Source organism: Pelophylax lessonae, assembly GCF_965119305.1.
Source record: "Pelophylax lessonae genome assembly, chromosome: 2".
NCBI lineage: Eukaryota > Metazoa > Chordata > Amphibia > Anura > Ranidae > Pelophylax > Pelophylax lessonae.
Genome location: NC_138769.1, coordinates 576,120,464 through 576,142,451, shown reverse-complemented (window position 1 = coordinate 576,142,451; position 21,988 = coordinate 576,120,464). Strand labels below are relative to the sequence as shown.

The window sequence follows — 21,988 nt, the reverse complement described above, 5'->3', positions numbered from 1 at the left end:
TTACAATTGACCCAGGGATGGAGGTTTGTGTCCAGAGTCACCACTTTTCAGATGACTCAATGTGCTAATTTTGACACATCTTGGTTGAGCCTTATACACATTGTCCTACCATTACTACTAATGATACCCCAGTTAGTATGTCCTATGGGCAGCGAGGGCAGGATGTTGTTTTGCGGCCATGTCCGGGTTTTGTCTGACTCCGTGAGCTGCGATGCGCTCCGTCCGCTTCCCCCTCCCTCCATCTTCCTCCCCGCCATTTTTGGCGTGGAAGAGAGGGGGGGGGGGGGTTTGCGGCCACAGCGCATCGGCGTCACGCACGTTCTGTGCGGGGCGTGATGTCATGATGGGCGTCGGCGCCCCAACGTGTTTTCCATCGGCGTTCTCATATAGGGACATTCGCTTCCGGCTAGCATAGCCGATTGCCAGTCCCTCTCTTGATGTAACAGCAGTGTGACGTTGTACTTACCATGCATTGTTACAACTATCTGTATGTATTGTGTATATTTGTGTTGTTATCAAACATGTATGCACATGTGATATTATCCATTTATCAATGTTGATGTTTTTACTACAGTATCGATGCACAATCCATACCCTTTCATTTTTATTCTCTATGTACATTGTTATCACCTTTCTTACCATCATTTTATGAGCCTATTAAAACGTGATCTATACTTGATCTGACTTGTTCATTTTTTGATGTGTCTATATTTATATTAGTCACATAGGGCCACACACCTTATGTAAAGTCCCAAACTTTTGTTATTTTCATGTTACAATAGACATGGAGGCACATGAGCCTCATTCAAAGTCCCAACCTTCCTTTTTCTTTACCTTTGTTGAAAAGTAGACAGTCTAAGGTATTTAGTAAGCAAGAAGCATCGCGGGTCACCTGCCTGGCTGTCAATCTACTATTTGCCGGGTGGGAGCTGGTTAATCTCCCTGGGGTACGATTATGTCCAGATTTCTGTGCTAAAAGTGGTACATTGTTTTGCACGGAAATCTGTTTTACATTTTAAAACTTACCTTCCCCTGCGATCCCCCACCGTCCTCCTGCTGTGTGCTCGGCCGATGCAGTCACCTGTCTCCCTGTTCTCCTCCCTGCAAGCATTGCCACGCAGGGGGGGTGGAACCCGCGGCAAATTCAAAAATGTAAATACACTAATACAAAGTGGTGATCCTAACGGATTACACTGTATCATGCCATTTCACCACAGGATTTCACCTGGTGACTTTTCCAGTGCCCTGCCTGTGCTTTTCCAGTTCTTTGTGCCTGGAAAATTGAGAACGACCATGGCGTCTTAAAAGCGTTCTATTTGCACAAAAGCGCTTTTAGATGAACTGGAAAACAGCAACAGCGAAACTGAGTTACTTGAAGAACTGGGCGATAGCGATTCGTGGGAAAAATCGCTCCGTTGGAAATTCTGAAGAATCATTTCATATAGTTCCAGAATTCCACAAGCTATGTGCCAGAAAGAGACATCAGAATCGTCGCTGTTACTTTCTGTACCGGATGACGAATTTTCCCACAAATCGCTATCGCTCAGTTCTTCAAGTAACTTTGTTTCGCTGTTTTCCAGTTAGTCTAAAAGCGCTTTTGCGCAAAAAAAAAAAAAAACGCTTTTTGGACGTCATGGTCGTTCAAAATTTTCCAGGCACAAAGCACTGAAAAAGTATCCAGGTGCCAGCCTGTGCTGAAATGGCATGATACAGTGTAATCCATTAGGATCACAGCTTTGTATCATGACATTTGTGTATTTACACTTTTGAATTCGCCGCTGGTTCCACCCCCCTGCATCGCAATGCTCGCAGGGAGGGAACCGGAAGGCAAGTGCCGGCAATCGGCCGTGCACAGAGCGGGGAGAGACTGTGAGGACGCCAGGGAGGACAGCGGGGAGGTCGGCGGGGGAGCGCAGGGAAGGTGAGTAACATTGCGGGGTAATCCCGAGAGTGGCTCGGGGTTACTGCTTTTTGTACTGAAAATTAACTCGAAAAAGGAGCGCAAGCTGGTATTCCACCACAGTGGGCATGCTCCGTAACGCGTCGTCATCACGCCAGAAGATCCATAGACGGCGAGTGCGGTTCACCCTGCATCTCACCCTGTGGTCCTAGCCTCAGTCTGACTTCAGACACACCACCCCACTTCCTGCGGGACAGGAACTGGAAGGACACAGAGGACTTTTGCCCATCAGTGGTGGCCCCATGCCGAACATGGATGCCGGAGGACCTATTTCACCTACATTCACTTACTTTGATGTAAGTTTTTAAATGTACCTTGCTCATTAAATGTTACAGTCTGTACTCAGAGGCGCCTGTTTTCTCTCTTTGAACCTCCATTTTTGACATAGGAGGTTGAAGATGTCAGGATTCAAGGAACATTTCCTAGTCCAGGCAGTGGCAGCTGGGAAATGTGTCTACCAACTGTCTACGCCCAGAACATCATCAGTAGAAATGATTGTAGTTCTCCACCCAGAAAATAATCAGATTTGTTTCTCTCAAGGCTACCTTATTCCTGTGGTACCCCCCCCTATGATTTACATTGCTGTAGGTTTTTCTGACTGCACCCTGATTGGGTGTCCCTGAACAAGGAAGGTCCAGTGATACTGAGCATGTTTTATTGCACTGAGCTCCAGGATGTTAATAGGGAGCTCTGCTTCTCTTGGGTACCAAGCTCCTGGAATCGTGAGAGATTGCAACACACCTCCCCAGGCTGCGAGGCTGGCATCAGTTGTTATCACCTTCAGGAACATGAAGAAATGACTTTCCAACTTCCAAGGTTATGTTGGAAATCCACCAAGTTATGGAGTTTCTAGCTTGACTAGAGAGAAGCAAAGAAAGATCAAGCAAAGGAAGAGTGTTGGTTCCACATTACCAAAATATTGTGTTTTGAGTGAAGAGAGGCTTTAGGTGGAACTGAGCATAAGGAACTGCCTTGAACGACAAACTTTCACATCTTAAGACGTGAACATTTGTCGGAAGGAAAACCTGCAGAAGAAGGTCATCTAGGTACCCTATGACCTGAAATTTAATGACAACCGGTAAAGGTGCATGCACCTTTGTGAATACTCTAGGGGGTGTGAACATAGCCTTAATGGCAGTGCAATAAATTGAAAGCATTTGTCTCCTACTGCAAAGGGCAGAAAGCGCTGATGATGTGGGTAAATGGTAGTGAGCAGGTGGATTTCTTCAATGTCTACTGATGCAAGATATTCCACTTGTCTCAGAAAGGCAATTACTAACCTTACCGATTCCATGCAAGACTTTGGAACACAAAAAGGTACTTGTTTAGGAATTCTTGGTCCTGAAGAGGATGTACACCTTATTGGATTTTCGGTACCGTGAACAGGTTGTGAATACAATTCTTTGAACCTGTCCTCTAGAGGCAATGGAAAAAACACTTCCTGGGCCAAGAGAAGGATTAGGGGAGTCTCTAAATCTGACTGTCTTTTGGCAGATATTGGCTGGTTTAAAGAGGTTGTAAACCCTTTTTTTTTTCCTTTTTACCCTGAAAGACAAACACATAATGAGCTAGTATGCGATGCATTATGAAATACTTACCTTAGAACGAGCCCCCGCCGTGCCGTCCGCTTACCTGTATGACGGGCGACATGTCCAGTCGCCAGTCTTCCGGGATCGCGGCATCCGGCCATCTGATTGGCCGGAGCCGCGGTGACGTCACTCCCGCGCACGCGCGCAGGAGCCGACGGTCACGGCACGGGGCTCTGAAGGAACGGCACCAGAGGCCGTTCCTTCAGAGCGCATGCGCTAGTAACGTCACTGGATGCATCGAAGGTAAATATCTCCTAAACGGTACATGTTTAGGAGATATTTACAGTACCTATAGGTAAGCCTTATCATAGGCTTACCTATAGGTACAACTTGCCGAGGAGGGTTTACTTCCTCTTTAAGAGAAGAAAATGGGGGTAGAGTTTGAAGCTTTATTTTGTACCCTTTTGAAACCATTAATTGAACCCCCCATTGAAATTTGGGACATCTGTGACCTAGAGGGACACAAACTGCAACAGATGTCCCTCCACACAAAAGAATGAGGGGATCCCTTCAATATGAAGACAGCTTTCTGGCAAACTTGGTGGACTTTATTTTGATGCAAGACTTGAAGCACAAAGGCCTGAATTTGTGCTTTGAAGATAAACACTGGGGACAGTGAAGGAGGCACTCTTCGCTTAGGAGTAGAGAGGTAGGAGCCTACTATTGTGGCAGAAGTGTGTATGTAAGTCCCACGCTATGGATTAACAGGGGATCGAAGGGGCTGCAGCCTCCCTAAAATATAGCAAAAAAGCTATATCTAGATATTGGATGTAAAGGGGTAGGGGATTGGCGCTGCCCTATGGGGTAGGTGTAGAAAGACGCACTTTAGAGAGGGTCAAGAGTGAAACAAATATACATTAAATATATTTATGTAGTAAGATTTAATTTATACAACACTGGAACATACTGCCTAATTTTTAGAACGTTTTTATATATATATATATATATATATATATATATATATATATATATATAAACGTTCTAAAAATTAGGCAGTATGTTCCAGTGTTGTATAAATTAAATCTTACTACATAAATAAAGTGCTTCATATGACGGTCTATTCCAGAGGTGTCAAACTCAATTTCATTGCGGGCCGCATCCCCATTATGGTCGCCCTCAGAGGGCCAGTTCTATCTGTAGCCCAGCACTATCAGAAGTCAAGAGCCCCTACCCTCTCACCCCTTACATCACAGTGTATCCCCTTTACCATGTGCTGCTGCTGGGAAGAAGCTAGAGGCAGAGCTGGGAAGCAGCAACTGCAGTGTCTGGAAGAGGGCTGGAGTCAGCTGCTGGAGTCTGCTGAATGCTAAGACCAGTGGAGGTGGAGAGGAGGTGGTGCTGCAGCTGCACAGAGAGGTGCAGGATCTGTAGGAGGAGTTGTGTCCTCCTCTCTGCTGCCAACTACTAAGTTAGGGGGGGGGGTCCTCTCTGCAGCTACAGGGGGACTGGATCTGGCAGAGGAGATCTGTTCTCTCTGCTGCCATCTGCTGAGACAAGGTGGGGGCAGAGATGAGGGAGATGCAGCAGCTGCAGGAGAGGTGCAAGGGCCACATGAAATGGCCTAGAGTGCGGATTCTGCCTGCGGCCTTGTGTTTGACACCTGTGGTCTATTCCATTAAAGTGACTAAGTGGCATAAGTGATGGGTGACTTGTGAGAAGAAATTCAATAAATATATTAAAACATATATTAAAAAATATATATATAATTAATAATAATACAAATTATTAATCATATGAAGCACTTTATTTATGTATTTATTTAGTAAGATTTAATTTATACAACACTGGAACATACTGCCTAATTTTTAGAAAGTGTGTATATATATATATATATATTCGTTTCGCTACTGACCCTCTCTAAAGTGCGTCTTTCTACACCCACCCCATAGGGCAGCGCCAATCCCCTACCCCTTTACATCCAATATTGTGGCAGAAGGGCTTTTCCTTCTGTGACCTGCTTTATGAACCTGTCAAGTGACTCACCAAACAAATATTCCTCCATTAAATGGCATACGAGTGAGGCTTCTTTTACACTTTCAGCTTCAGCTGTACAGCCTTTCAACCATAAGATTTTATACATATTGACAGAAGTAGGAGTCATTGTGGAAATTTGTATAATGGCTTGTTCTGGGGCATTAACACAGGAAAAAAAAGGATAGGAGGCAATCCTGTTGAGTGTTAATTCCCTGTACAATTATCTTCAGTTTGACAAACAAGATTGCGGCAATTGCCAGTTGCAGAGCTGGGCTTTTGAGGGCAAAGACAGTCTTTAAAATATGGTCAAAGCGATTTTGGCGATAATTCTCCTGTAGGTAACAGGAGTGCAGTTTATCCTGTTTTATTTCAGCCTACAGCTCAGCCGAACCAGGGTCAGTAAAGATCCCAACTTTACAGCTGGAAACCACCCATATACCTGGATTTGCAGCTGGTTCAGCCTCCTAGCTAGCCACTTAGAGCCTGACCCAGCCGCTCCCGCTCTTTTCTATAGTGGAGAAAAGGTCCATCAGCTAAGGACACTAACAAAAAAATGAGGTCTCACAGCATGGGGTAGGGTTTCAGGGGTTTGTCCAAGGGGCATGAGCAAACAAAGCTTTGCCAGTGTCCAATTGCATTAAAGCAGCAGCCCACTATTGTGGAAAATACCACTGAATACCGTCAATTCTAAATTTGGTCTGGTCAATAAGGCCTTGATCACCCCTAAACTTGAAAGGCTTGAATAAAAGACTTATTGATTACATCTACTGGATATAAGGTTTCTTGCACACAAGAGTAAAAAACCCTAAGTTATATACAGCTGAGTAAAGATGGTTATTGAGCGATCAGTACAGAGCTGTAAAACAGAAATAAGATAAAGTTCTGTAATTTTCGTGCGTATGAACGTGTACACTATATTAGCAAAAGTATTGGTATGCCTGCCTTAACACGCACATGAACTTTAATGGCATCCCAGTCTTAGTCCGTAGGGTTCTATATAGTGTTGGCTCACCCTTTGCAGCTTAACATTCAAGCAAGTTAGAGTAGTAAATTACCTGAGCATTGCTCCGATGCCCTTGTAGAAGTGACTGTCCCTGGAAGAGCTGCATTCCCAGAGCTCCGGGGAGAGATGGTAAAAATGTCTGCTGGTTTTGCAGCAGGGCCTGAGCTCCCAAAAGTGACTGAAGACTTCCCAACTGGGCACCAGGATTTGAGTTCAGTGCTGCCAGATCACCTGTAAAGTTAAAGCAATACAATATTTAATTCAACAATATTTATTCTCCACAAGGTCCAGTATTGCACGAAAAAATAAGCACAATGATGAATAATGATGATTGTGCTTAACCCAGTTAAGGATCGCCCTGTTGCAGATTTACTGCTACAGGGTGGCCTTCTTGTGTAGAATCACATACATACATATATATATATATATATATATATATATATATATATATATATATTTATTGTGACAGGAAGTCAGGTAAATCTGTGGATGTTGTCACAGACAGGAGATACACTTCTGCTTGGGTTAGACAATTCACCAATTACTATAGGGTGTCGGCTGCAAAGGTAGCCAGGACGGCTTAAGGAAGTTGAAAGGCCTTCAGCTGTTCAGAATGAGGAAGTTAAGGCCTCTATAATTTGTCCAGAGGAAGTCTATGGATTGCTGCCTCCTGACGCTGTGTGAGCTGGGGAGAGGAGGACAGTCAGATGTGTGCCTCCCGACGCTGTGTGAGCATGGGAGAAGGAATGCCCCCTGAAGCTGTGTGAGCATGGGGAAGACCTCCTGGAGCGATGTGCGCTGAGGAGGGTAAAAAGTGTGAAGACTTCTCAAGGTGAGAAAATGAACTATTTCTATGTGAAGAGTGTGAAGAGAAAAACCAATGAATGTTTTCTATGTGAAAGGAAAGTCCAATGAACATGTGCTGTGTGAAGAGAAAAGGGACATTCTCTATGTGAAGAGATAATAAATGGACTATTGATAGTCTGCTGTATGATCAGCCAAGTCTGCCCAACAGTAGGTTGGGGACAGACTTCCTTAGATAGGTTCCTGTGTGTGAGAATGTAGCCGCCCACAGTGGCAAGGATTTATTTTGTGTGTTATTTTATTTTGGATGTTTTTGACGCTTGCAGTCTGGTGAAGAAAATTGCATGAATAAACCAAACTGTTGTTTGCAACCACTTCTCGGCTATCTCCCTGTGTAACAAATCCCCCCAAGGGGTCATCCACGCCCGCCACCGAGCTAGTCCCCTCACAATATATATATATAAATAATTCTGCACTTCCATCTAGGGGCATGCGCACACTGCCGCCCACAGCCTGTTTCTGCTGTCATTACCCACAGCAGAAGCCAATATGCGGGTGCCGGGCACTGGATGTCTGCCAGCACCTACCAATCATCAGGCAGAGACATATAACTGAGATCTGCCTATGTAAACAAGGCAGATCTCTGTTCTGACAAAGGGGAAATGGATGGATTTTGTGTCCCTGCACAAGCAGGGAATAAAATCCATCACTTCCCTGAGTTAAAGCAGCACACATATTATGATAAAACACTGGCTAGGCACACAGTTAACCCTTTGATCACTAGAGGTTTAACCCCTTCCCAGACAGTTATAATTAGTACAGTGACCGTGTATAATTTTATCACTGTATTAGAGCCGGTTCACACTACCGCGACAAGAAAGTCGCCCCATGAAGGAGCGACTTTTTAGCGCGACTTTGAAGAGACTTAAATGATAGGCGACTTTGTCTGCGAGGAATGCTTGGGTAATCATTTTCTTCTTCCTGGAAAGTCTGATCACTTGATCGCTTGAAAATGGATAAGGATCCGACTTAGAGGTGACTCCCATTGAAGTCTATGTGCACAAGTCGGATACAGGTCGCCTTGAAGTAGTACAGGAACCTTTTCTGAAGTCGGAGCGACTTCAGTAGTGCATATTAAGACGGCTCTCATTCATTTACATTGAATTTGTAATGACAAGCGACTTGGGGCGACTTGAGGTCGCACAAGTTGCGTCCCAAGTCGGAGTAGTGTGAACCGGGTCTTAGTGTCACTGGTTCCCACAAAGTGTCAAAAGTGCCAAAAGTGTCAGTTAGTGTGCGACTGTTACTAGAATAAAAATAAATAAATAAAAATTCCTGCATATACAGTATACCACAGTTTTTAGACGCTATAACCTTTGCGCAAACCAATCAATAAATGCTTATTGAGAATTTTATTTACCAAAAATATGTAGCCGAATACATATTGGCCTAAATTTATGAAGAAATTTAGGCCACCCTGTCACATGCACCCCTGGTTATGATACAAGCGGGTGTGTTTACACACACTGTTTAGATATGGTCAAATGTTGCCACCATTAGGAAACTGGCAATGATGTGCAGTTGATAAACGGCCATGTGCATGCAGACAGGAAGGGACGGAAAAGAAGTCACAGATAAGTAGCACTGAAATAGAATAAATTGAAAACTGTTTTACGTAAAAACAAATGTCAATTGTGTGAGATACACAAGGCTTTAGCAAACAAAACGCTATCCATTTAGGGTTTATATCTACTTCGACTATGCTGCATTTGTCATATACAGATCAAAAAAAAATAAATCAGTCCATCTCCTCACACCTACCGTGCTTTAGCATGCTAAAAAATTCAAGCAGTAGCGCAAAACTCTAATTATTGGGTCACAATTCAGATTTATGCAGATGCTTGGGATTTAAACCATCAATGGGCCTCTGTGACGGCAGTGGTGGTTTCTATGCACTAAACACTTGCTCTGACATACCGTATACAAATGGGTTGATGCCCATCTGTTTTGCATGTATAATTTATTTATTCTATATACCCGTAAATGCTATAGGATTAGAAACAAACCAACTGTAGTATTAGTAGTGGTCTTTTACAGTAAGACGAAAGATAAAACATTTGTAAGGAATATAGATATGCAAGGACTCCAGACATTTTGTACCCAATTCAGGTAGAACAGGAGATGAATCTAAATCTTTCAATGAGGATTTTTTGCTCTGGTGACAACAGTAAACATTTCTTTAACCACTAAAATACTGGACACTTTTACCCCCTTCCTGTCCAAACCAATTGTCAGCTTTCGGCGCTGTGACATTGAGGGGTCATACAACACTGTACCCATATGACGTTTCTAGAGCTTTCTTTTGGTGGTATTTATTCACCAGTTTTTTTTTTTTTTTTGCAAAATAAACATAGAAAGAAGTTTTTCTTAATTTCTGTTATAAAATGTTGCAAATAATCTTTCTTTATAAATTTAGGCCAAAATGTATACTGCTACATGTTTTTGGTGGAAATAAACAAAATCCGTGTATATTATTTAGTCTGTAGGAAAGTTATAGAGTCCACAATATATGATATATATTAGGGATAGACCGATATGTTTTTTTTCAGGGCCAATACCGATACCGATATTTTTGGCACAAAATATCAGTATCGGCCGATATTTTGTACATTTAAAGTTTTGAAAAATAAAGACAATTTTTGGCACAAATCTGGTACTGATCATGTTAATTTTTGTTTAATGCTTAATGGCTGCCTTGCTGGCACCCTGTGGTGGGTGGCTGGCTGTCTTGCACCCTGTGGTGGGTGGGTGGCAGTCTGTCTGGCACCCTGTGGTGGGTGGCTGGCACCCTGTGGTGGGTGGCTGGCTGGCTGTCAGGCACCGTGTGGTGGGTGGCTGGCTGTCAGGCACCCTGTGGTGGGTGGCTGGCTGTCAGGCACCGTGTGGTGGGTGGCTGGCTGTCAGGCACCGTGTGGTGGGTGGCTGGCTGTCAGGCACCGTGTAGTGGGTGGCTGGCTGTCAGGCACCGTGTAGTGGGTGGCTGGCTGTCAGGCACCGTGTGGTGGTGGCTGGCTGGCTGGCACAAGAGCTGTGGGTGGCTGGCTGGTACAGGGCCTGTGGGTGGCTGGCTGGTACAGTGCCTGCGGCTGGCAGGTACAGGGCCTGTGGGTGGGTGGTTGTCTGGCGGGTATAGGGCCTGTGGGTGGCTGGCTGGCTCGCTGGTACAGTGCCTGTGGCTGGTACAGGGCCTGTGGATGTGGGTGGCTGGCTGGCACCGGGCTGCTGTGGGTGGGTGTATGGCTGTGATACACTCCAAGACTAGTCCCGACTCCAGACGAGGCTGTCCAAGGTGAGGGAGGCGGCCTAAGAAGGCAGACTGACATCACAAAAATATCGGCCAGTTCGGGGAAAGTGTATATCGGGCCTTGCCAATAATCGGTCTATCCCTAATATTTATATATATGAAAATCGATCAATCCTGATGTACTGATGGCCCATCTAAATTTCTTTAGGCCCAAAAATGCCAGGACAGTACACATACCCCCAAATGACAATTTTTTGGAAAGTAGGAAGCCTAATGTATTTAGAAGAGGCATGGCGAGTTTTTTGAAGTTGTAGTTTTTTTGTCACAATTTTTTGGAAAATAAAGAAATTTAAGAAAAATACTTTTTTCACAATGTTGTAAAACATTTTTACATACTGTAACCAGTGCAGTACAGTGTCATCGCCAGTGATCAGAGACACTGACTGATGAAAATATGTAAAAAAAAGACATCACATCCAGCCTCGGCAGATGCAAACACTGACGTTTCTTCAGCTGGGAGGCCGAGATTGTTGTTTTTTTGTTTCTTTTTTTGATCTTAGGTTTCAAGCCTAGAGGCGAGATCTGGGGACTTATAGACCCCAGATCTCATTGTAAAGAAGACCGGTCATGCCCTTTTCCTTTTGCAAGGAATGTTTACAATCCTTGTAAAAGGAATACAAGTAATTACAACAAACAAACAACAAGGGAAAATGTCAAAATAAATAAATGTAAAATAAACAAAAAAAAAAATAAAAATTTAAAGCGCACCTGTCCCCACATGCAGATGTTAATGCATACTTATGTCGCACCTGCGTATGTAAACAGCGTTCAAACTACACATGAGATATCCTCGTGAACGGTAGCGCAAGAGCAATAATTCTAGCCCAGTAATTCTGAACAGGTAAACTTTAAAATTTTTTAAAGCAGAGCCTATGGAGATTTTTAGGTACCGAAGTTTGGCACCATTCCACGAGTGTGCACAATTTTAAAGCGTGACATTTTTGGTATTTATTTAAAAAAAAAAATCAGGCCAGCTTTAGTGTTTTGTTTTTTTTTTTTAATTCATGAAAATGTTTTATTTCCAAAGAAAAAAAAAAAACACGTTTAAAAAAATTGCTGCGCAAATATCATGTGACATAAAAAGTTGCAACGACCACCATTTTATTCCCTAGGGTCTCTGCAAAAAAAAACATATATAAATGTTTGGGGGTAATGAGTATTTTTCTAGCAAAAAAATTATGATTTCTACATGTAGGAGAGGAGTGCCAGTATAGGCCCAGTATAGAAGTGATTAATAGCACATTTTTAGTTGTGGGAAATCACATGGTGCAAAAGCGCCATGCTTTTTCCCTCTGGCTACGTTTTAAAAAAAGATGCAGGCACTTTTTCCTGCATGAAACACAAGTAAAAGCAGCCCATTCAAATGAATAGGCTGTTATGCCCATGTAAATGTGGCTCGTAAAGCCGCTTAGGTATGAACCTAGATTTATTGTAAATAAGCCCAAAATAAACCCATCATATACATAACATAAAATACCACGCAAGATAACTTCTCTTTCAGGGCATGTGATCAAGTGTCTTACCCAACAAGCCAGCAGTGAGCAGAGGGTTGAGCAGAGGGGGCATTAGCGCGTTAAGTCTTCCAGACACTGATGCCTGTGTTGACTGGAGCTGGAAAGGGCTATGTGGCTCGGACGGAGGGATCTTCCCCTCTGATAAGGCAGGAGAATTAGTGGTTGTAGTAACAGAGGCTGACCCAGAACAGGAAGTATTGATGCAACTCTGTAACAAAATATAAATAAAGGTTACCAGCACACAATCAGTTTAACTAATGCTAGCCATACACCAGTCAAAAAACAAACACAAGGTTGTGAGAGCAAATGATATTACCATTATGTAATGACCAATTTTTGAACGATAAATCATTCAATGGACATAAATGTATCAGTTTTTTTAGTTTGTTTTTTTTGCTTCTGGGTCACATATGCACGGTACCAACAGTTCAATGTTTAACAGGCGAACAACACAATAACCTTTTAATTTATTGTCCATTCGGCAGAAGTTTTCCAAACTTTCCCTTCGATTTTTTGGCTCAGAAAGGTCACAACCGATTTTCAATTTGTACCCATTAACTGGACGAAAAACGTAAAAACTATTCAAATGACAGATTTTCTATCTAACGATTTTTCGTCTAGTGTGTGGGCCCTATAATACTCCCCCACTAAAAATATTGATCCAGAGTTCAGTCTTATCTTATTTAAAAACTAAAACTGTTCTTCTGACAGTTTCATGCCGCCACCACCCTCAGCACCAGTGTACTGGTCTGGTGGCTTTAACAACTGTTGAAGGTCTAGCTGAAAGGTCTCATGCCAGAGACCTCTGCTGTTACTTCCATTGCTTCATTTTTAGCAAGAAAAGTTGCCCTGTGTCTTGCTGGATCCCCCTTAAGAAAACAGGAAATATGAGCTAGTTAGGTGTACATGACTTGCACTGCTTACCATAATCCTAAGGACTTAAAGTGGTTGTAAAGGCATTCTTTGCATTAGGATAAAAAGTCTTCTGTGTGAAGCAGCCCCCCTCAGCACCTCTAATACTTACCTGAGGTCCATCTAGATCCAGCAATGTTGCAGGAGTGTCTCGGCTGCCCGGGACTCCCCTTCTCATTGGCTGAGACAGCAGCGCGGCGCCATTGGCTCCCGCTGCTGTCAGTCAGCCAATGAGGAGAGAAAGGGGGCGGAACATGGCTCTGTATCTGAATGGACACAGGGAGCTGAGGCTCGGCTTGAATGACCCCATAGCATGCTGCTTGCTGTGGGGGCACTCAATGGGAGGGAGGAGCCAGGAGCACCGAAGAGGGAACCAAGGAGGAGGAGGAGGATCAGGGCTGCTTTGTGCAAAACCACTACACAAAGCAGCTAAGTATAACGTGTTTGTTATTTTTAACAAAAAATAAATAAAAAATCAAGACTTTAGTATCAATCACTTTAAAGTGGTTGTAAAGTCACTTGTGATAAAACATGTAATCCCCTCTCTTACAATAAGATTTAATGTGCAGTATTTGTAGTTTTTAAAAATGATTACGCAAAATACTGCATATTTTACAGCGCCGCTGGGCACTCTTGTGACTTGCCGTTCCCAATCTGAGCACTACAGTGGGAGGGGCTGCATTCCACCCATGACGTCAGCTGGGAGGAGGGGAGGAGAGGAGGAGAGTGGGGGGATTGAGGGGAGGTCACGTGAGCACCCAGCGGTGCTGTAAAGAAGGTATTTTGCGAAATAATTTTTAAAACTAGAGATACTGCACAATAAATCTTCATGTAAGAGAGGGGATTACATGTTTTATCACTAGTAATTTAACAGCTATAGCAGTGATAGCGGAGGGGAGTGGTGGGGAGGACATGGCTGACACAGACTGAACTGACAGGCGGGGAGAGAGGAGAGCAGCGGGGATGATGGAGACACGTAAACTGACCATGGTATCATGAATTAGCAGCAATGATTACCGTGGTCAGTTTACATAGGAGGACACAGGAACAGGCAGGATCAACCAGGTTTTTTAGAACATAGAGAGGGACAAACGACAAAGCAGAAGCACTATGCTGTGTATCCTACTTTAAAGAATCAGGATTTTTAAAATATTTTTTTTAGGGTTACAACCACTTGAACCTTCAGCTGCAGAGAAGTAAACTAAGTTCATTGAGAAGAATTTAAAACCACTTTTTTGGTTTCAGATAGAGAGCGAAAGGTTATACTCCTATTTAGTTGTTTTTCTGACCCGTGTCTCACTGGAGATCATACTGAAATCCCATCCTGGAGACACAACAGGAAATGAGAGTAAATCACTCCAAAGTGAATACAGGCGGTCGCCAGGTTACAAACATCCAACTTTCAAACGACTCCTACTTACAAACGATGGGAGGAAACAGGAAGTGAGAGGAAAACTACCCTTAGAAAGAGATATTCACAGAACGAACATTACAAGCCTGTTAACCCTTCCCTATCCTATCCAAAAAACTTCGAAATTATTTTACTGGCTGGAGATACACTTAAAAATGTACCTGTGTGCCAGGGCGGTGTGGCGGGAAGCTAAGAAGATTGCGGACTTTGGTGACATTGACTTGGCTCTGCCTCTTTGGCATAACCCAATGTTCCCTGGTCTCCAGTCGTTTTTGGATTTCCGGTTCTGGGAGTGTAGGGGAGTTACTACCTTGGGGGATGTATATGAAAGGAAGGTTGTAATCCCTTTTCAGTCACTACAAGATAGGTGTGATCTTCCCCATAATGCATTTTATAGATATCTCCAGCTCCGCCATGCACTCCACTCCCAGTTTGGATCTAATGAGGTTGGTCTCTCTGATTACCCGCTGATAGGAATTTTGCGATCTCAGGGACCCAGGGGGCTTGTCTCCACAAATCTACTTACACTTGATATTAGCCACAATTAATAAATCCCCACTGACAGTCCGCACCAAGTGGCAACAACTTATGCCTGATTTGTCGGATGAAGACTGGGAGGAGGCCTGCTCCTCGCATTTCTCAGTCTCCCCAGCAGTTAATAAACTGATACATCTTTACATGTTTCATTAATCTTTTTTTACTCCGGTTTGGCTGCACGCCATGCACCGATTGGGGGCCCCTACAAGCAACTAGATGTACATGCCCTCGAGTGGACTTTGCCCATGTCATGTGGCAGTGTCCGGTTATAGCTCGATACTGGAAAAGGGTGACCGAAGTTTTGTCTGCTGTCCTCTCTGATACAGTGCTGTGTACCCCCCTGGTATGTTTACTGGGGGTGTTGGATGAGGAGCTGTGGCCGCAACATACTAGAACTATGCTGCTGGAATCCGTGTTTATGGTCGGTAAGGCCGTAGCCTTTAAATGGATTCAATCCACTCCTCCCTCGGTGCGTATGTGGTTGCAATTGGTTAATCACGTGTTACCATACGAAGAACTTCTATTTGAACATAGAGGTTGTCCAGCCAAATTCGATAAGGTGTGGGGGGCTTGGTGCTCCTCTGACCTCACCAACTCTTCTGCCTTAGGTCCTCACTGAGGGTTTTGATTATCTTCATGTTTCTTTACCAATATTTGTCTTTTGTACCTCGACAGACTCTTTGACCCTATAATGTGATGTAATGCTGCATAATGAATGTTTTTCAATCAACTGTAATATGATGTACTGAATTCTGTTTTTTCTTTCTTTTTTGGTGGTCCTGTTGAATGCCCTGTTTGATTGTACCACAAGCTTTATATCCTTCAATAAAAAGTTAAAAAAAAAAAAAATGTACCTGTTCCCACTTACAAACAAATTCAACCTAGGAACAAACCTACAGACCCTATCTTGTTTGTAACTCGGGGACTGCCTGTAATTCCCATCTTAAAGTGTTAAAGCACAGGAACAGGTGCCCCATTGAAAGATTTTGTGCAGGAACAAATGGAAGAGTTAACAAGCAACAACTTTTGCCAACTATAGCCTGTATCAGGCAAAAAATAACAATCTGCAGTCAAAGTATTAATTCAGCCCACTGTCCCTATGGCAGATTTTTTTTTCTCACAGTCTGTCTGGTGAAACAGTTGTCAGCAGGATAGTAAGTACAGAAAAAACTCTCCGAGACAGGATAGCAGTAAAAACCAGGCAGGGATTCATATAATTAATTGATCTAGCCGAAGCAACAAAAAAAAAAAAAAAGGAATTTTGACTATGGCCCCATACACACAGGGCATTTAGGCTCGGTGCATGATGCCCCAGTGTTTAGGAACAGGCAGACTATGAGACGTTGACGGCTGCTGCAGCTGGATGGGGCAATTAGTGGTTCTTATGTTTAGGACTGTAGGCACCCAGGGATGAATGCCTAGAATTCAAGCAGTCTTGAGGGGCAATACCTGTCACCCTGAGTGGGAAAAATTCAGGCTTGGGTTGTTTCAAAGAATTTGCCAGCATAATCCAGGAGGTTTTCTCAGTTAATGCAACTAGGGTTGCCAATGAGAGCATGTTCTTGAACACTGGATCAGCCATTGACTAAAGTTGTGCTGAAAGAAACCTGGAAAGAACAATGTCAGGCTTAGACGTAGACACCCTTGGCAGTACACAGATGTGTGCAAGAGTCTAAGAAGGATTCTTTTGCCTGGATATTATTAAGGCTTCAAAAAAGGAGTAGTTAAACTTTTTGTTGTAGTTCTCCCATGGAACTTTAGTGAGGAGATATACTTTTATTTGACCTGGAGAAAACTTAAGTATATGGGTCAAACAAACTCAGGAGCTTGCAAGGAAGAGGTCCCAGACACACTTTGTGATCTGAATGGTCAGGGTTTGATCAAAGTCTAATATAATATAGCACCACAGAGTGTGGTGATTTTTTTCAACAACGTACAGGGTAAACAGGATGTGTGAATAGATGGGGGTATAACATAAAGTTGCACCTGCTACAAGTTTATAAAACCTCTAATATGAGAGATTTTTTGGCAGGTCTACCGGAGACCAGGAAGAGGCCCAGCTCTGCTCTTACGAAGCAGCAGGTAGAGCAAAAACTGTTTGTAGAAAGCATAGAGAGGACAGCAATGGAAGATCTTTGTGTACCTCTATGAAAGATCAAGTTAAATGAAAAAGCCTTGTCTTCACTGTACTAAGCTAAAGTCATGTCAGTAGACAGCCTAGCACCTGCATGGGGTAAAAGCGAATATTAACGCGTAGAAGGTTTCCTTCTTCCTCCGACTTGAGGGAGGAAGAGAAAATTACCGTTAGGTAGAGGTGTAATTGTGGATAGTGAGGTCAGAACACCTTCACTCCGTAGCTGCCTCAATGTATTTCTCAGGGTAATTCCCAGCGGGAAGTTCATTTTAAAGGGGATGCGCAAAAGGCACCTTTCCCGAGCATGGTCTACTACAGTAAGGCAAACAATTCTGTGTGTATGCACAGAAAGGACATTCTGGTGATTTGACAAACATTCTCCATGGCGTCTACGCAGAATAGTAGGGGTGATGGCTACAATCTAAAAGTCTATATCAGGAGACCATTAACTATGGAGTTCTCTAGCTCAGCCTGCCATAGTTTGGGCAATAAATAAGATCTAAAAAGCTGGCAGCAGGGCTGGACATACCAGACTGATAATTTAGTGCAAGAATAGCTGGATCCATAGAAGGAACAGTACATTTCTTTTGAAATATCTCTGCCATAGGGTCCAAGGCAGCAAAATTGTCAGGAGGGCTAACTAACTTCTCAGAGTTAGGCCAATCATCATATACTGCCCAACTGATTTGATCAAGAATAGGTAAAGGCTTTTTAGAATTTTCTGTCTTCTTTGTGTCTATTAGGGTATGTGAAGGCTGTGCAGAACTAGGTTTATCTAGCCAGAGAAGAAACTGCCTCAAAGAATCCAACATAGTCAACATATTAAAAGGAGGTGAAGAATTGACTTAACTGAATTCTAAAAACTGTATACACACAATGTGAATATGGCAGTCAAAAAGAGGAGAAGCACATAAGGACATTTGGGGCCAGGAAACAAGGGAACATTCTCAAGAACTTTTTCATCACTTTCTATACCAGTGACACCATTTACAAAGACAAAAAAACAGAGGGGGTCGAAGTTCCCTAGCAGGGACACAGAAAGCAATAAAAACATAAAAAGGGATTTTAACACTTCCCTTCTCTATCATAATGATAGAAGATGATGATAAAGTGCTAAAAAATTAAAGATTCATAATGCTAAAAACTAGATTTTTGTCTCATCATAAAATCCTTTTCTCTGATATTCATTGACAGACACAGCTCCAAATCTTCTTTGATGCTTGGGTTATGCTGCTCTTACTCGGAGTAGGACACTAGGCGGAAAGAGTTTGACTGCGCCCATAGGGCAGTCCCAGGGGGTATACTCCCACTTCCTGCTCTAGCTCTTCAGTAACAAGCAGTGTCAGAAGAACATAACCCCCAACTCATTAGAGGGGTGAATGCTGTGTCTGTCAATGAACATCAGAGAAAAGTATTTTACGGAAAGACAAAAATCCAGTTCTCTTTTGTTCATTGACAGACACAGCTCCATATCTTCTGTGACCCTTTGGGACGTCCCAAAGCAGTGTCAACATGAGGGGTGCAAAGAACACAGCAATAAATATACTTCCCAAAGGCTAAACGTAGCCAATCAGGTAAAACAGGAGCACAACCAGGACCAAATGGAGATCACCTGACAAAACAGTACACCCTCAAAGAGGACTAATCCTCTCCAAAAACAGCCTGCAAACCCTTGCGGCCAAAGGAAGCATCCGCAGATGCCAACACATCCACTTTATAAAGTTTTGTGATAGAGTGCACGGACGACCAGGTGGCCGCCTTGCAAACCTGCACCACTGATACCTGATGATGGAAGGCCCAATAGGCATTAAGCGTCCATGTAGAATACGCCTTAACAGGGAAATGGGGATCCTGACCCTCAATGGAATAGGCCTGCACCACTGTCTGCCTAATCCATCTAAAAATGGTCGCAGCAGACGCAGTCAGCCCCTTACAGGGTCCATCAGTAAGGACAAATAGGTAATCCGATTTTCGGAATGACTGACTCAGTCGCCGCCAGGTACACCAGTTACCCAAGCCACATCCAAAGAATGTAAGGCAATCTCTTTATTGTGCTTAGGCTCAGGACTGAAGGAAGGGAACACAATGCCTTTATTTAAATGGAAACCAGAGACGATTTTAGGAAGGAATGACTGGCAGGACCGAAACGCCACTTTATCTCCGTGAATCACCAAGTAAGGTGAACGACAAGACAAGCAGCCAACTCCGACACCCTACGTGCAGAAGAAAAAGCCACCCAGAAGGCTACCTTCTGGGACAATGAATATTTTCCCCAAGAGATTCACATCTGCAAAGTACGCACTTGAAACGCAATGGTAAATCTACCTAGAAGTAGATTTACCAGCCTACAGCAGCGTGGGAACCACCGATTCAGACAACCCTCTAGCACCTGGCTTCCAACAGCCAAGATGTTAAAGCCAGCGACTGTAAAGCAAGATTGGCCCTTGAGCCAACGGATCTCCTCTAAGAGGAAGTCTCAAAGGAGCATCAGTGACCAACCGTATCAGATCTGCGTACCAAGACTGGCAAGGACAGTCTGGAGCCACTAGGATGGCCGAAATCCCTTCTGCCTACGCAACTGGCAAAAGTTCTAGAAGAGGAAAGACGTATATCAGACAATACTGGTCCCAAAGGACGAGAGGCCAACAGGACCACCTTGGGAGTTCCCCACCAGAGACACAACTGATGAATCACCTCCGGAGAAATTGTCAAGTATATTGATCGGTAAGCCTGGATTCTTCCAGAGTCCAGACCCCCTGGGCAAAAAAAACGCCACCCCACTTGTACAGGCTGGCATCCGTGATAACCACCATCCAGTACAGGGGAAGGAAGATTTACCCTGTTGAAGAGCCAAATCAGGGACCCTCTCGTACCCTGGCTCAACAGGATCAGATTGTCTAGAGACTGTGGATTCTTGTTCCACATGGCAAGAATCTCTCTTTGCAAAGAATCTCTCTTTGCAGAGGTCTCGTGTGGACAGATTTTTGAAACTCGTCCCATGGGAGGGACACCCTGGCTGAGGAAGAGTCCAGAACAGACCCAGATAGTCCAACTAGGTGGACGGAACCAGAGCCAATACCTGGAAACTTAATTTCCAAACAAACTCCTGCAGAGTCCCCACAGTAATCTCCCGGTTGTCCTTCAGAGCAGTCGGAGACTCTGCTCGTAGAAGATCATCCAGTACTCCAATATCACAATCCCCCGCTGGCACAACAATGCCAACACCGGGCCAACACTTGTGAAAACCCGAGGGGTTGAGGTGAGATCTCTTGATAATGCTCCTCGCCCACAGCAAGTGGAGGAAGCGCGTATAACTAACATATATCGGAATATGAAGGTAAGCGTCCTTAATATCGATTGAGACCAGAAGATCCCTCTGATGTAGGGATGCCACTACTGTACAAATGGACTTAATTCGAAACATCTGTACCCGCACAAAGCGGTTCAGAGCTTGAGGTCCAAGATTGGACGTACCACGCTTTGTCTTTCTGGGACATGCAAACATGAAACCCCTTGTAGTAGCAGGTCTTGCACCACCCCGAAGAGACCTTGCAGGCGGTCTGGGGATAACTGCAGGTTGGAAGGAAAGAACCTCTCTGGAGGAGAAAACTGAAAGCTCTTGTAGCCGGACCGAATCAGCTCATGGACCCACTTGTCTTGAATCAGGGAGGTCCAAAGGTCCAGAAAGAAGCGGACCCATATACGGGTGAGAGCGCTCCCTTCAGGCAGAAGGGGTGTGTGTCTGGAGGTCTGGAAGGATTTGCTCTCGGCATACCAGATCAGGTCCTCATGGAACCTCCAAGGGAGGTCTTTTCAAGGAGGCTCCGAACAAACGATTCCCCACAAAGGTAAGCTCACATACAGTGCCTTGCAAAAGTATTCACTCCCTTGACTTTTTACCCATTTTGTTACATTACAGCCTTAAGTTCAATGTTTTGCTAATCTGAATTTTATGTGATGGATCAAAACACAATAGTCTAAGTTGGTGAAGTGAAATGAGAAAAATATATACATAAAACTATTTTTTAGAAATAGAAAATTGGCATGTGCGTATGTATGCACCCCCTTTGTTATGAAGCCCATAAAAAGCTCTGGTGCAACCAATTATCTGCAGAATGCACATGATTAGTGAAATGATGTCAACCTGTTTGCAATCTAAGTGTCACATGATCTGTCATTACATATACACACCTTTTTTGAAAGACCCCAGAGGCTGCAACACCTAAGCAAGAGGCATCACTAATTAAACACTACCATGAAGACCAAGTAACTCTCCAAACAAGTAAGGGACAATGTTGTTGAGAGAAGTACAAGTCAGGGTTAGGTTATAAAAAAAATCTTTGATGATCCCCAAGAGCACCAACAAATCTATCATAACCAAATGGAAAGAAGATGGCACAACACCCAACCTGCCAAGAGACGGCCGCCCACCAAAACTCACGGACCAAGCAAGGAGGGCATCAATCAGAGAGGCAACACAGAGACCTAAGGTAACCCTGGAGGAGCTGCAGAATTCCACAGCAGAGACTAAAGTATCTGTACATAGGAGGACAATAAGCCGTACGCTCCATAGAGTTGGGCTTTATGGCAGAGTGGCCAGAAGAAAGCCATTACTTTGAGCAAAAAACAAAATGGCACGTTTTGAGTTTGCGAAAAGGCATGTGGGAGACTCCCAAAATGTATTGGAGGAAGGTGCTCTGGTCTGATGAGACTAAAATTGAACTTTTCGGCCATCAAAGAAAACGCTATGTCTGATGCAAACCCAACACATCACATCACCCAAAGA

General features: G+C 43.8%; 1 protein-coding gene across 1 annotated transcript in view; it reads right to left on the bottom strand.

The window, feature by feature from the left end:
• Window positions 1–21,988, bottom strand: part of MBD6 (methyl-CpG binding domain protein 6) — a 124,418-nt gene that overhangs the window by 25,488 nt on the left and 76,942 nt on the right. The window contains exons 8-9 of the mRNA XM_082244784.1: window positions 12,218–12,416; window positions 6,579–6,757 (exon numbers count right to left, since the gene is read on the bottom strand). Coding sequence (XP_082100910.1) covers window positions 6,579–6,757; window positions 12,218–12,416 — 378 coding nt within the window. The remainder of the gene's footprint in view (window positions 1–6,578; window positions 6,758–12,217; window positions 12,417–21,988) is intronic.